The sequence below is a fragment of the Pteropus vampyrus genome, unplaced genomic scaffold (genome assembly GCF_000151845.1).
Source record: "Pteropus vampyrus isolate Shadow unplaced genomic scaffold, Pvam_2.0 Scaffold194, whole genome shotgun sequence".
Taxonomy (NCBI): Eukaryota; Metazoa; Chordata; class Mammalia; order Chiroptera; family Pteropodidae; genus Pteropus; species Pteropus vampyrus.
The window spans coordinates 613,106-628,129 of NW_011888975.1; the positions used below are offsets into that span (position 1 = coordinate 613,106).

Genomic DNA, 15,024 nt, shown 5'->3' on the forward strand with positions numbered 1-15,024 from the left:
GAGTCTGTCTACCCGCCCCCAGCCCAAGGACATTTGGCAACGTCTGGAGACATTTTGGGTTCAGCATGGGGGAGGGGAGAATGCTACTGATGCTACTGGCCAGTCATGGGTAGAGGGCAGGGCCCCTGCTAAACACACTACAACACACAGCAGGCAGCCCTCACAACAAAGAAGTCTCCAGCTCAGAACGTCCATAGAGCCGAGGCTGGGAAACCCTGATGTCGAGTGATGTCGTATTTGCATACCGATCATCCCCAGAAAACTACGTAAGGAGACGGTGATGATTCTCTCTGGAGGCAGAAGTGGGGCAATGGGACAGAGTGAGGACTTATTTTTACCCTATGTCTTCAGGTGTCTGAAGTTTTGTGCTATGTCCTGGTATTATTATTTGAATCTATCTAAAGCCAGAAACAAATCAGTGATAGATAAATGACTGGTTGGCTGGCTTAAGGAGACAATAGGTAAAAATAAAATAAAAGCAGTCACTCTGTTTGGGTATCTTGTCCTCAGCAACATCCAGCTGCAGGGACGCCTGTGTAAAGGATTTTGCAGGAGGAATACAGTGAGGGAAGCAGGGCGTTCGGGGTGAGGGTCTGTCCAAGGTCCTGACGGTAATGACAGAGGATGGAATGTAAGCTGGACAGGGAGAGAAGGAGCTGATGCATATGTAAGAAAATGATAGAGCTTATTAATTAGAGATCTCCATATAGTGGGGTGTGTGTGTGTGTGTGCGTGTGTGTGTGTGTGTGTGTAGAAAATCTAAAAAAAGGTCCTCAAATGACCAAGGTGGGAATGCAAGAAACCAGGTGTCTGGCTGGCACCCTCAGAAACGCGCCTTCTTCTGGAGGCTGACGTGCCCCTCACAGAGCGGCTTTCTAATACTGGCAGATACCATTCTTGACATGCTACTACGTGTTAGATACTTATGTCCATATCAGCCCTTTCCTGTTCCAGAGAGGTCCAGTGACCTGCACAGCGATTGCATAGTTAGTAAAGGGGAGGAACAAAGATTCAAAATCAGATTTTTTTTAGTCCAAAGTCTGTGCCCTTCTCACTGTGCCAGACCTCTGCCCCCAGGAAAAAGACAAGCTGTCCTCAGGTCTGTGGGAAGGTGGGTGACCTTAACACCAGTAATAACACCAGCGGTGGACTCTCTGGGCCCTGGGAGGAGCAGAGGAAAGAGAATGCAGCGAGGAGAGGCGAGCCTGGCAGAGATGGGACATTGCTTCGCAGTTCTTCTCACCCCGGCCCGTTCTCCTGCAAATGGCCTGACGTCATAATGACCAAGCCGTGGGAGAAAGGAATATTAAGGGAGACAAACAAATATTAGTGATTTCCAAAAAGTATATGCATAATGCCTAACTGTTATTCTAAAATATAGCATTTATTACATGTATTCTTTTCATCAAAAAGGCACAAAATAGATATAAATATCGGTTATATTATAGAAAACAGCCTCGCTAGCTGACGAAGGGTTTTGAGGACTGTTAGAGTTGGTTGCCAAGAAGCATTCAAAACCTACCACCAAACACACCCTGTATTTCCCTAACACGTCCTTCACCATCTCCCCTTTCTAATTACACAGCTCGCCTAGTCCCTCGCACACACGCACCACACACGCACACACACACACACACCTATAATTGCACTAGAAATATACATGCTGTCTAGGGAATGGACTGGGTCCCCCAAAGACCTCCCCCACTCCTCCGTTAGCATCATCTGGAGGCTCAGGCTACGGATGTAGAAGATGCTGCGAGTAGAACGTGGGCCTTCCGGCCTTTTAGCTTATCACGCACGCAAGCCTAGTCTTCTTTTTCCAGCCCTCACGCGCTCATGTCCCATCTGTATTTCTGAAAGACAGCCTCCCCTGAGGTAGACAGTAGACCCACCACCAAGAGGTGAGTTAAAAGGTGTCCCGTTCAATGTGCCAAACACCCTCGGCCACTTAAGACGCGTGCAGATCACCCCGGGGGCTGCCCTCCCCACGTCTGCTTCTGGCCGTGCAGCCCAGGGTGTTATGTCCATGCGTTACATTCATCCTCCTGTCCGGCTCACGGACCTTAGGTGGTACGAGGGACTGCTGGACCCTGTGGCCTCAAGACCCTCTTGGTTTGTCTTCTCACTTGGCCTCCAGGAGGCATAAGAAGACTTTCCTTCAAGACAACATTCTGATTGCCTGCAATGTAATGGAAAGAATCCCAAAGTGCTTTTCCTAGAGCTTATATAAGCCGAAAAATGTCTTCGATTCCTCAAAACTGACCAGCGAGAGCTCCGACACATTGACATACACATGGTCAGCACAGGTGAGATTGAACACAGCGCCCAGGTAGCTGCTGCGGGCCCACATCTGGCCGGTAGTGCAGTAGTTCATCATCCTCCCCTCCATCAGCACCAGGTCGTGGGGGTACTTAGAGTTTCTCATGTAGACCTTGTGGCTCAGGGGCTGGTTGCTGCAGGACTGGCCCCGGAAGTACACCTTGGAGTACAGGAAGTATAGCCCGGTGTCGTTGATCACAAGGCCACCCTTCTTATACTTCACCCCGGAGACCAGGGCAATTCCATAGGTGTCTTCCCACTCCAGGGGCATGGATCTTGAGTTGGGCTTGCCTGAAACCAAGGAGAAAGGAGAAAGGAGCTTTCAGCCAGGAGCACCCTGCGCCCGACAAACTAAGCGTCCGTGGCCAAACCACAGGCTCTTTCTTGAGCAAATGTTTTTTTTCCATTGCACCTTCGTCAAACTGCCTGCCTCGATGTGATCATCCACACGAGTGGAACACGCAACGAGACAGTGATATGTAGCCCTCATCCACTGCAGTGAGAAATGACTGGGATGATTTTAGCTCTCTGGAACGAAGGTTCTATGACCTTGAGGACTGGCACCCAAACAGCGAGGCTTCGAGGTCCCTCCCTGAGGGGAAAAGCTGGACCCAGGGAACTCTAAACTTCTAAAGTTGGAAAGACCTCAGGGATCACCTATCTGACTCCTCGCCTTCAGTGCCCCCCTGTGGGCTAAAATCTCCTTTTCTTTGTATCTGAATAGCATCATTACACGCCTTAAGCAGAAAACGCTCTCCAGCACTGAAATGATGGCTCGTGTATGGCCTCGCCCCGTTCGATTTTACAGTCCTTGAGGGCAAAAACCAAGTGTTATTTATCTCTTTGTCCCCAAAGCTGGGCGTGCGTGTGCGCACACACATGCCCTCTATAATTGTCTGTCGGTCTAAACTGGATCATTCTACAGCCTCTGCCCAAATAATTCCAGGGCCAGCAGCAGACTACTTCCTGTGATACGTATCCACTTGTCAGACGTTCACGGACTTCACACGTGCGTGCCCAGACCACACTGCTGCCAAATCGCTTCGCTCCACCATGCGACCACAGGCCAGGTGTCCCCTAGTGCCAAGGCCTCTCCTCTCACTCCTATTTCTGCTCTCAGACAAAGCCAAGAGAGGCTCTTCCAGAAAACCAGTGGAACTGACCCGAGTACTGTGCCACCCCCACCTCGCCAGCTCTCACATCTGGGACCCAAGCCTTCCACCCTCACGGGGTTTCTGGAATGATGAAAAGAGTCAGCTGCTACGGGCAGGGACGATGCCATCATCACGCCACTTCTCCGGTTCAGAACTGGGCCTTGGCCAGACTAGGGGCTCGCTATGTGTGTGAGAGAGACCTGACGAGGTGTGACTGCTTCTACCGTCCACCCCAGAGGACAGTAACGGAAGCCCAGCAGCATCTCTGCTTTCTGCCACAGGCTTCCCCCAGCCCCACCTGCACCTCCAGATACACACCTGTCAAATGGGCCACTTTCCTCGGCTCCTTTTTTTCGGAGGGTGGACTGGGGTGACCTGTGTCATAGAGAGATGAAAGAGATATGTAAAACGGAGATACCGGCTATCCTTCTGGTGGCGTTCTAACTGGGGTATTCAACTAAAAGAGATCGTTCTAAAGCATAAATGGCAATGGCTTAACATATGCTAATCATGCAAGTCCAACCGGTGCAACAGAGGCAAAAAATAAAGCAAATTAACACGGCCATGTGTATCGATTCTAACGTTCCAATAAAGCAACACAAAGGTTGGTTGACGAAGGGCTGTCGTATCAGTTACTGCACTGAGCACCTGTCTCAGCCTTAGAGACAGAGATTATTTTGGCACCTCGCAGAGGCAAGATGAGCTCCGCAGCTGGGTGGCTCGTCTGAGAGGACTCGCTACTCTGTCGGGGAGTGAGACCGAGCCTCAGTCTCCTGATGCCAGATCCGGGGCTCTTTCTGGTCTGGCTCTGCCGTCTCTGGGACTCTGCAGCACAGAGGCCAAAGGCGACGGCTAAGTCACCTCCTGGTCTCTGGGTCTTGTCCTGGTGGCATTCTACAATCTGTCCCGAATTAATTATGCTCCGGTCTCACGCAGCTTGAGTGGCCCCCCACTGATCGTGCGATGGTGTACACCTCCCCAGCGCACGGTCCCCACCTCTCTGTCCAGCTCTCTCTCCTCTGTCACTGGGAAGGGACACTGCACACACCAGGAGCTCTGGTGTGACCTGAACATACAGCTTCCCTGCCTCCACACCTTCGCTCACTCTGTTCTCTCTGCCCAGAAGGCCCCTCCCCCACAAACACACCTCTGTGTCCAGTTTCTATCAACCCTACAAATACCACCGGAAATAGCTCTTCCTCTGAGAAACCCTCCTAAGCCTTTTTAATCAAATATGATTTTTTCCTTCCTTTGAGACCCGGAATCACTCTGTCTTCACCTCTCTTGTCAAATCCGACTCCCCTTTTCCGTGGTAACCCTATAACCTCTTATTCCTCCAAATAAACGGGAAATTCCTTACTCTAAGTTTAATCCACTAGAGTATTTAGCTCAGTTTCTAACATGGGCATGTGGCCAGTTAATGTTTGTTAAATTAAATTTAACAAAGAGCTAAAGCTGACAAGAGTTTTCAAAATAGACACTGCTTCTCTGGGTTCAAATATTTAACCGAATGCAGCTATCACTCAGCTAATGAATTGAGCTAAGAAATTCAAGAAAGATTCATAGAAAGGCACTTGTCCACGTCAGGCTCGGTGTGTTTAGCCTATAACACTCACATATGGCATAGAAATGCCCCAGCCAACTGAGAACATTACCTGAGCCATCGTCACTTCTGTTGCCACCCAAGACCACCCACCACAAACAAGGTGTCAGCGAACAGGAAAGGCAGAACCAAGCCTCGCCTGCATTCCTACACCACAAGCCATCTGTGCAGCTTATCTGGCATTCAGCCATGCTCTGACAGGAAATGGAACCGAGCACCACACGCCGTATATCTCTATCCCTCAGAGAGTCTCGTGGGGTGTGAGTCTCACAGGAGGTACCCAGTAAAAATACCTGCTGGATAAATACTGGAACAAGGAGGCTAGAAATCTATCCTGCATTGTGGCGAAGTCTGTTTCCTGCCCCAGGGTCTTTGCACATGATATTTCCAGTACTGGAATGCTTTTTCCTCTCCTCCCACCCCCTCTTCCATGCACCCCCCCACACACACACACACTCCTTAGAGGGGACTTTCCAAACCGCTCTATCTCAGGTACATGTAGTACACTGTGAAATGATGCTGCCTGTTTGCTTGCTTTTGTTTATCTCCTCCAGCTTGCTCAGAGTTCTCTAAGGGCAGGCCCCTTGCCTGTCCTGTTCTCGGTGGTCACCCTCACCCCCTACCCTGCCTGGACACCCAGCCTGGCACATAGGAAGCACTCCAAGAACATTTGCGAATGAGTTAACTGTGGAAAAATGGAAAATAGAAAAGAAGCACATAAAAAAAGTTTTAAAAATCAGTAGCAGTACCTCCCAGGGAAAATCACGATTCATGTGTTGAAGAATAAATCCTTCCAGTTCTTTACTAAGAACGTAAAAATATGCGTATATATGTAGAGAGTCGATATTAAGCGAAACCTACTGCCTTATAACTCGTCTTTTTATCTGACACTGTAGAACACACTATCTCCATGGTTTTAAGTGTCCTCATATACTATTTTCAGTTGCTGCAAATTATGCTCTCACCTGGATACACCATGGAGAATTTAACTAATCTCTTATTAAGAGGCATTTAAGTTTCTTCTGAATTGTTGACTATAAACAGCCTTAGAAGGAGGTGATGAACATTCTTATATATAAAAATTTTCAGGTGCATCTCTGATTATTTTCTTAAGATAAGAGTCTTGGTGATGACATTACAAACTCAATCGACAGTTTTAATCCTTCGATATATTTCTCCAAACTGCTCTGAAGAAAAGGTATAGCGATTTACATGCCCACTGGCTGTCACTAGTGTTTAAGCAGGCCCTTTTCTCTCACATTTTTAGCAATTTGAGTTTTTTTTTATTTTTTAATCTTGAGTAATTTGATGGATGAAAATGGTTATGTCTTATTTTAATTTGCATCTCTTATCTAATTAGTAAAGTTGCTAATTTGATTTCCATGTGATAATTCACCAATTTCTGGTCGATTTGAGTTAATCGAGAGAAGATGGTTCTTTTTTGGGGTTGGTAGAGCTGACTCATCTGTTCACTTGACTTTTAATCACTGAAACGACTCCAGAAAGTGGGTGAAAGATGAGTAATTAGGTACCTGCTTCACCAGCCACATTCCACTTGGGGACTCAGAACCAGAACTGAGGACCAGAGCATCTTACGGCTGGTTCCTACGAGAGCCTGCATTCCAGGGTAGCAGGATGACTTAGGTCACCTGCAGTGGGCATATCCTGAGAAACTGGATGGCCAGTGCTGCCTCCTGTTTTCTTCCCAGTTTCTAAGGGTGAGATTTACTTATTGCCTTTGCAGAGACATCTTGCTTGTCTTTTTTATTTCTCATCCCACGGTCATCATAGAGAGATGGGAGTTGCCTTATTTCACGAGTCACCGGTCCATATCCGGTAAGCCCTGTAGGTGCCAAGGCATGAACAACCTGTGTTCTCTCCAGCCCCAGTTCCACACCAGTGGTCTTGGGAATGTCACCTAAACCGGCTGGTATTCTGTTTCTCTTTTGAAAAAGGATTTTCTTGAGATAAAAAGATGATTGGACCAGATACTATCTGAGCTTCCTTCCCACTCCTACCAAATCTCAAGTTCAAGGACTCTTAATGAGCCGGAGCACCCTAAATCTATCTGTCCACCATTTCCAAAACTATGCCCTGAAATTTCATTAGGTCCATGTTCAACATGGCCTCTCCTCCCTGTCCTGGTGTTCACACAAAAGGTTTTCCTTCACTATTGAAGGTAGCTCATGATGGTCTCCGTGGCGAAGCTGGACTGCCTTCGACAATGGCTGCCATCCAATCCCAAGCTTTCCAGCGACAGCAAAAGAATCATCCGAAAGTGGATGGTTGATTTCCCGCTTTTTAAAATCTTCAACATCTCCTATAACGTATGTTTCAGAAAAGCTTGCCTCTTGAGCAATCTCTCGGAGAGTTTAAATGGGAGAAGACCTTACCCAGAAACACTCCTCTCCCAAGGAGTTACAGCCACCACCCGGTGTACGGGGACCAGGAGGCCTGAGGGAGGGAACTGACCCGGGACCAGCTGCTCAGGGGACAAAGTCCAGGGTTGTATATGTGTCTCTTCCCAAAGACAAGTGGAAAGTATTTTGAATTATGTATAGTACTCAGACACTGATCTTGAAGAATTGAATTCACTTCATAGTTTAGGGCAGCTCAAGGCACTGAAATGGCCAGAGATTCAGAATTAGCCAGGATCCTCAGTGCCTGCGAGCAGATGGGATTCAAGGCAGTCCGCCCAAGGGTTCAGCACTGAGGACCATCTCTGGAGACTCCATGTACACGCACAGAAGGACTCACCTATTTGCTTCTCCAAAGATGATGCCACGTGCCTTTGGCTGGTGGACTGGCAAAGAGAAAGAGAAAAGACAAATAGTGAATATAAAGTTATTTAAGCAAAGGAGGCAGAATTGTCAAATAAGCCAAGCCCGGAAAGGGACTCTAAGGACCTCAGACCACCCCTAACTCTGACCCTGCCTGAGCCCTCGTGCCTCCCTGGGCCTTGGTTTTGAGATTTGAAATAGTTTTAATAGTTTTAAATATTTTGAAAGTTATTTTTTTTTAGTTTGGCCATTTGAACAAATTCATTTCTAAGCAAGACTCGAAGTCTCTTTCCTTTCTTGAACCTCTAAGTGCGTGGCTCAGCAGGGTGACGTGCCAACGGGCAAAGGGAGAACAGGGACCGCCAGTCCCGTTCTGGCCCGATCCTTCTACCCGACAGAAAATACTCCGTTTACTCATAGGAGTCTCCAATTCTCAGTAGAATAGAGGAGTAGAACGAGCCGTTTCTAAGACGGGAAAAACAGGGCCGAGAAGCGCTTTGCAAGACGGTGGCCCTGTGTAGCTGGCCACCGTCCCCTGCGTGGAGCCCAGTGACACCCGCGGCCACGGGCACGGCCGTCCATCCGGCTTACCTCTCTGAGTTCGGCCAGCTCCCTCTGCAGGTGGAAGAGCTGAAACATCCCCAGGCCCAGGGCGACCAGGGCCACCAGGATCATGAAGAACATCACGAGGAGACACAAGCCTGTGTTGTGGTCCCTGCTCTTCTTCAGAGGTGGCGGCGGCGGTGGCGGTGGCAGAGGTGGCAGCGGCGGCAGTAGTGTTGGTGGCAGTGGCGGTGGAGGTGGCGGCGGTGGCCTCCTTTGACCTGGCCTCCTGGGCGCCGAGGCCGGACAGGGGAGGACTGACCCCGGAGGAGCCCAGGGCGAGCTGGCGCTGCTGTCCACCCAGTAGATTTGGGGGTATGGGTAGTTTAAGGGCTGCTGCATGGCAGCCACTGACTCAGGAAGGCCCCAGCAAAAGAGTTTTCCTTCTTCTCAATCCCGTGAAGTCCCAGGGGTCAAGGAGGGGACCGCTGCTGCTGACTGACGCAGCGAGGGGAAGCCGGCTCCGCCTTTATAGTTTCCATAGCCAAGGGAAACACCTCTCTTTCGTTCGCTCTTTCGTTCTCTCTTTCTGCTTCTCAGAGAGACACCCACTCACTTTGCATCTGAAGCCGAGAAGCCTCAAGAAGCTCAGAGCAAACCCCGGGAAGTTTCCACCCACAAGTCAAAGCCCCAATGGCTGCGCGAGGGGCCTGAAATGCTGCTGGGGTAGGCTGGCCCCTCGGGCTCCGCAGAGCAGGCAGGTAGCTGCGCGCGCCACCCCGTGGCTTTGGCCTTTGCCCGGCCACCAAAACGGTGGCCACAGGGCACGTTCAGACACCGAGGAGTGAAAGCTTTGAGCCGAGGCCACAGGTGTGGTTTGCACTTCTTACCTTCTGTGTGAGGGAGTCACCTCCTGCTGCCACCCCTTCCCCACATCCAAGTTCTCTGCCCCAGACACTGACCCGGCCTAGCACCACAGCATACAAGTGAAAAATCTGCCCCGCCCGCTCTCCAGGGATTGGATCAGAGGCTGCCAACCAGTGGCCCACGTGCCCTACGGAGCCCTGTCTGTGCCTTGCAGTGTTTTCTCTTTCCATTGGCTGTCTCCTTGAAAAATCGGGATATTCCACATTAAAATATACATATTTCTATTCTGTTTTGAACCATTGGAATGTTGGACGCCCTCAAGGCTACCCCTCTGAGAATGCAATCGGCTGGAGCTGGGCAGCAGCTGCCCGGTGGACGAGACACAGGTGCCCAGGCCCAGGGCCCGCCCCGCTGTCCACTGCGTTTCCCACAGCCCTGCACCCCGATCCCCTTAGGATTTCCGTTCGGGGCCACTGTTACTGCTGTCAAGTGAAATGCAGGGTGCCCTGGTTAAATTTTAATTTCGGATAAGCAATAAGTAACTTTGAGGATGAGTATGTCCTAAATATGACACGGAATATGCTGAAACAATTATTCGTTGTTTATCTGAAGCTCAGATTGAACTGATCATCCTATTTGTTTGTCTGTTTGTTTTTTATCAAAATGGCAACTCTACCTGGACCGGCCCCACCTTTTCCTCCAGCCTCAGGTACCATTTACATTCAATCACCTTTCACGTGCTCATCTCCAGCTGCGAGCATTCTCCTTTGTAAGACACATAAACCTCCCATAAATCCCTATTTTCCATTTCACTGGGGGCTCTACTTTTCAAATTTCATTAGTTTCTGTACCACGTGTTGGCATTTCTATCACTCTGGCTCTCCGGCTGGGTCTCTATTGTGTTGATTCCCAGGATCTCCTTGTACGTTGTATTCTAGATATTAATCTGTCGTTAGTTTTAGACATTGAAAACACTTTCTCTCACGCTGTCACAAATTGCGTGTTTAGGCTTGAACTTATCTGGAGTTCACCTTTGCTTGTGATACCAAATAAGGGTCCATCTTTGTTTTTCTCCACCTATGAGCCAGTTTTCCCAACAAAATCCATCTTTCCCCCAGCGAGCTGCAGTGGTATATTCATCACACATCGAGTTTTTACATATAGTCGTGTCTTTTTCTGGGCTCGTATTTCTGCTTCGTTGATTTCTTTCTTTATCCCGATACCAAAGTCACACAGGTTTCATAATTATGGCTTTGTAGAATGCCTCGAGAGCTAGTTATAGCAAAATTCCCCCTCTTTGCTCTTGTTTTTCAAAACTGACTTAGTTATTTGAATATATTTAATCTCCCATTAATGTATTAGGGGGAAAAACACCATCATGTTCCTAAAATGTTCTACTATGGCACTATTAACTATAATTGTATTAATTTGGGGGAAGTGTTATCATTATAATGTCTCTGCTCTATCCATTTCTTTTTCTTGAAAATGTTCTCCAGGATGGTTTTATACGTTCTTTCTTAGATTAATTGCTTGACACTTTGCAGTTTGGTTGTGATTGTACGTGGTGTCTTATTTTCTGTGGTATTTTTAGATTCCGTGGTAGGCAGCCTTTAAAATGACCCCAGCAATCCCCTACCTCCTGGTATGCATGCCCTTTTATAATGCCCTCCCCTCGAGTCTAGGCTGGACCTATTGACTCACATTTCTAACTAACAGATACAGCAGAATTGATGAGATGTCACTCTAATTCTAATTATTTTCCAAAGGCTCCACCTCCTAATGCCAGCACATTGGGATGCAGGGTTTTGACATATCAGTTTGGGAGGGACACAAACATTCAGTCCCTAACATCCAGTTAAGTTAAACTTGGATTCCTGACTCACAGAAATTGCAAGAAAATAAACATTTTTTTCGGCCATTACATTTTGGGGTCATTTGTTAAGCAACAATACATAACTAATACAGACGGCTATTACTGGTTTAGATCGATGCTCCTTATTTTGTAATAAATAATCTCGAATCTTGGAAACTTGTGAGATTCTCTTTTTATGTCCGATAGTATGTCTGGTTTTCTGTTTTATTTTTTTATAGAGATCTATATTATCGGTGAGGAAAAAATGACAATTTTTAACCTTCCCTTCCAATCCTTACACCTCATTTTTCTTTTTGCATGATCCCACACCTCGAGAGCTATATAAAACAGTAACTACGATTGTCGGCATCTAAAGTTTTTCACGTTAACTGTGATGTTTTCCTAAGGTTTTTGTTTTTTAGATATTGCTTCTGTCAATAAGAGTCGTTTCCTATGGTATCATCGACATCTCATCAGCAGACAAATGAAGCCCTCAAATTAGAGGGCTTGGCAGAGTCTTAATAAAAGGGGCTTACAAACGTATTGGTCGACTGTAGTAAATGGAAGGGGTAGTGTGATGCTCTAGAGCTAGAGGGAATGGGGTCCTCGTGGCCACTAGGCAAGGGAAGAGGTCAGTGACTGGAACTTAAGAAGGAAAGAACTGGGTGAAGACAGCCTACGCAGGCATTGTGACTTCCAGTCAAGAACTGCAGCCACCCAGGGTGAGCTTGGAGGAGCCTGGGGAACAAATATCCTGAATCTTGTCTCCCACCTCCTCCCCCCTCTCCTGCTGCAGCTCCATGTTAGGCAAATTCAGCTAGAAAGCAGAGGACAAGGGAGCCCATCGACACGGCCCACACAGGGAAATCAGGGTGGGGAGGTGGTCCCACTCCCCACTCCCACCTCCATCATGTCGGGGCTGCCTGGAGCTTTCATTCTGGGTTGTGATGGATGCTTCTGTTTCCTCTGGCCTCGTCTTCAAGTGGTAGTTTAGTTGGATATACATTTCCAAGTCAGACATTTTTTGTCTTCAAAGTTTTGCAACGATTACACTTTGTCTTCTCGCATCCAGAGCTGTCATTGAGAAGTCTGTGATCCCTCCAACTTCTACTCCTTTGGGGGCATTTTGCTTGTTTCCGCCATAGGCTGAGAAGCAGAACACCCGGCCGAGCCTGGCTCGTCTCCGAAGGCTGCGATCTTTCTCTACTCCCACCCCCCAAAATCTGACCGGCTCAGGAAAATTTGCAAGATGTTGAAGGTTTTTTGTCTCACTTTAGTAGGTAGACAGCCACACCTGCTTTACGCTTCAATTTGTCCTCGTCCCCGAGAGAAAGTTGACTTTGATGTCCTTTTCTAGTATGAAAAGTGAGTTGGGGATGAGCTATTAGGCATAACTCTTGTTTTCCCTCCTTTAATCGTCACTGATTCAGACGGAAATCCGATCAAGGAGGGCTGCTGCTTAAAATCACACTTCTGTGGCTTCCCATTGCCTTTAGAAAAAAATAAACCGAACTCTTTACGGCGACTTCCGAGCGCCGGCATTATCTGGGCTCTGGCTAACTCGGCCCCTTATCTCGTTCTGCTCTCTGCAGCTCTCTCCTCCCGGCAGCCACACCATCTTTCAGCGCATCGCAGGGGCCAGCGTTTGCCCACCTCAGGGCCTTCGCCGGGACGTCCTTCGCCCCATCTCTGCCCCGCGTTTGTCTGCCAGCTCCTAGAATCCTTTAGGCATAATCCATTTGTCACTTCGTCAAAGAGGCCACCGCTGGTCGCGCCTTCTAAACGAGTTCATCGGAGTTAGGATTCTCTCTCGTGACACTCTGGGGCTTTTCCCTTCGGTGCCCAGCACGACTTTGTGTGTGTGCGTGTGTGTAAAATCGGGTCATCTCACTCTATTATATCCCCAGCCCAGCACAGTGCCTGGCAACTAATATGTCCCCAAGAAATAAACGTGGAAAACTCTAACAAACTCATAGGTTTGGGGCTCTCGAACCCTGTGACGAGTCAGAAGACATTTGGGGGGAACCATGCAGGCTTACTCGCAAAGATGTCCACTCCCATTACAATCCCACGGGGTCCCAGGGCACCCTTTCCTGCCTCCAGATGACCTTCCGGCACCCCAAGGCACATCCCAAGAGCCAAGGAGAGACTGTCCCCTCTTCCTGGCTCAAAGGTTTAATACCATTCAGTGCACTCACTGTTTCTCTCACGAGGTCCCCCAAATTCTGCTGCAGATGGAAGCTGGTGGCCGCCCCTGGCCGGGTCAAGTTCGGGCTGAGCTCTGCAGATGGGCCATCTTTGCTTCTGGGCCCTCCCACGTACACCGTACCCCTACCTGCACAGCCGGAACGGAGCCAGCGGTCACACATTGTCAGCGACTAGCTGTCTCAATTCCCCAAAGAGAAATGGCTAAACATGAATTCGAAACCAAGAATAGTGCCCAGCATTAGAGACGCCCAGTAAGTATCTGCTGTGTAGACGAATACAGATGAGGGAACCAATGCTCCGATGAGTGACTTGCCTAAGGTCACACAGCTCGTTGGTGTTTGAGCCGAAATTCTAACCCAACAGGGCACAGCGTGAGAGTGATTATGCTCAAGCCAGCCCCAGGAGCAACGCCCCCCAGGGCACAGGGCTGCGAGCCCACTGCCTGCAGGGGAGCAAGGAAGTGGGATGGGGTGTGAGGCACACCCCAAACAACATCTATGAAGACTGGAAATGCCTGGGTCTTGTGGGTTCTTTTATGAGCCCCTTATTGATGTTTGAAACACTTCATTGCAAAAACATGTGTCATGGTGGGTTTGTGGGAAAGTTCGATGCACCGAAGACTGGCTTAAATGTCAAAGTCGTTGTTTTTGTCACCCGCCGCTTCCTCTGAGTGTCTAGCAGATGTTGGTCAGGACCATGCAGCTGGATGCCTCGAGAGCCTTGCATCCCCAGGGTCGGTCTCACAAGAAGCAAGTTTTGCACACGCAGCGCCCAAGCCTGGGATGGGCTTCATGGACCTGGCGACAGCAGGAAAAGGACAGCCTCAGCCCACAGAGTGACGAGCGAGCGCCAGGCCTTGTACCCATTTGCCACTTCACAAACGAGGCTCTCTCCCCTGAGCCTGGTTTGCAAACCGGCTGCAATTCTATCTCACCCACCGGGAAGGGACACGGCTGTAGAATCTCGGTGCTGGGACAACGTAGAGATCGCCTTACCGTGTCCCTTGCTTTGCAGACGTAGACCTGAGCCCCACAGAGCTGACGGGATTTCCCCAAGACCACAGCCGGAGTTGGGAGAGTCAGAAAGCAAATCTGTGCTGTCTCCTCGTGCTCCCCACGCCCCTCCCCCCGTCTTCAATGCGTGGACATGACAAGCAGCAGGCACGTGCTCTGGTCAGTCCCAGACACACACGTGCTGAGCACTGTGAAGAGTATGAAGACACAGCTGTGATCACAGCACCGACTCCTCAAAGAGCTCGTGGTTTGGTGGGTTGTGTCCCCGGCCATGTGTTCACGTTCCCTCGGGTACACACAACCTTTTCGGCGTCAAAACTCTAACTCGATATTCTGTGGACAGGGGAGAGGAGGAAAAGGGTCAGGAAGGGAACATTTACTTAGCAACTATTATGTGCTAGGCGCTGTGCTGGCAACTCTATGCTTTCCCTCGTTCGACTCTCGAGCAGCCTTCTAAGATAAGTTTTATTATGTCCATTTTACAAATGATTGAAAGAAGGTAAAGAGTCCACGAGGTGGCCGAGCTTGCTCTGAATTCGGGTCTTAAACATCCCCCTTGGCAGATAAGGAGACTGAAGCTCAGAAGGTTAAGAGTTTTTCCAAAGTTTTACACTCGACAACTAAGTGACAGAGCCTGGATTCGGCTCCAGGGCCCGTCCAGCCGTGGAGTCCTGCTGGGCTGGCC

General features: G+C 49.0%; 1 protein-coding gene across 1 annotated transcript; it reads right to left on the reverse strand.

The window, feature by feature from the left end:
* Nucleotides 1-1,438: 1,438 nt before the first annotated feature.
* Nucleotides 1,439-9,359, reverse strand: FASLG (Fas ligand). The gene is made up of 4 exons (XM_011371698.2): nucleotides 8,448-9,359; nucleotides 7,834-7,879; nucleotides 3,792-3,848; nucleotides 1,439-2,610 (listed from the first exon to the last, which is right to left on the reverse strand). The coding sequence occupies exons 1-4, from the start codon at nucleotides 8,799-8,801 to the stop codon at nucleotides 2,216-2,218; spliced, it is 852 nt and encodes a 283-aa protein (XP_011370000.1). The 5' UTR covers nucleotides 8,802-9,359; the 3' UTR covers nucleotides 1,439-2,215.
* Between the last annotated feature and the right edge of the window lie 5,665 nt (nucleotides 9,360-15,024).

Coding starts and splice junctions, on each gene's coding strand:
- FASLG (XM_011371698.2), bottom strand. CDS start 8,801: ATGCAGCAGCCCTTAAACTACCCATACCCCCAAATCTACTGGGTGGAC. Junction 7,880..8,447: donor AGCTGGCCGAACTCAGAGAG/GTAAGCCGGATG, acceptor TCTCTTTGCCAG/TCCACCAGCCAAAGGCACGT. Junction 3,849..7,833: donor ATCTTTGGAGAAGCAAATAG/GTGAGTCCTTCT, acceptor TCTATGACACAG/GTCACCCCAGTCCACCCTCC.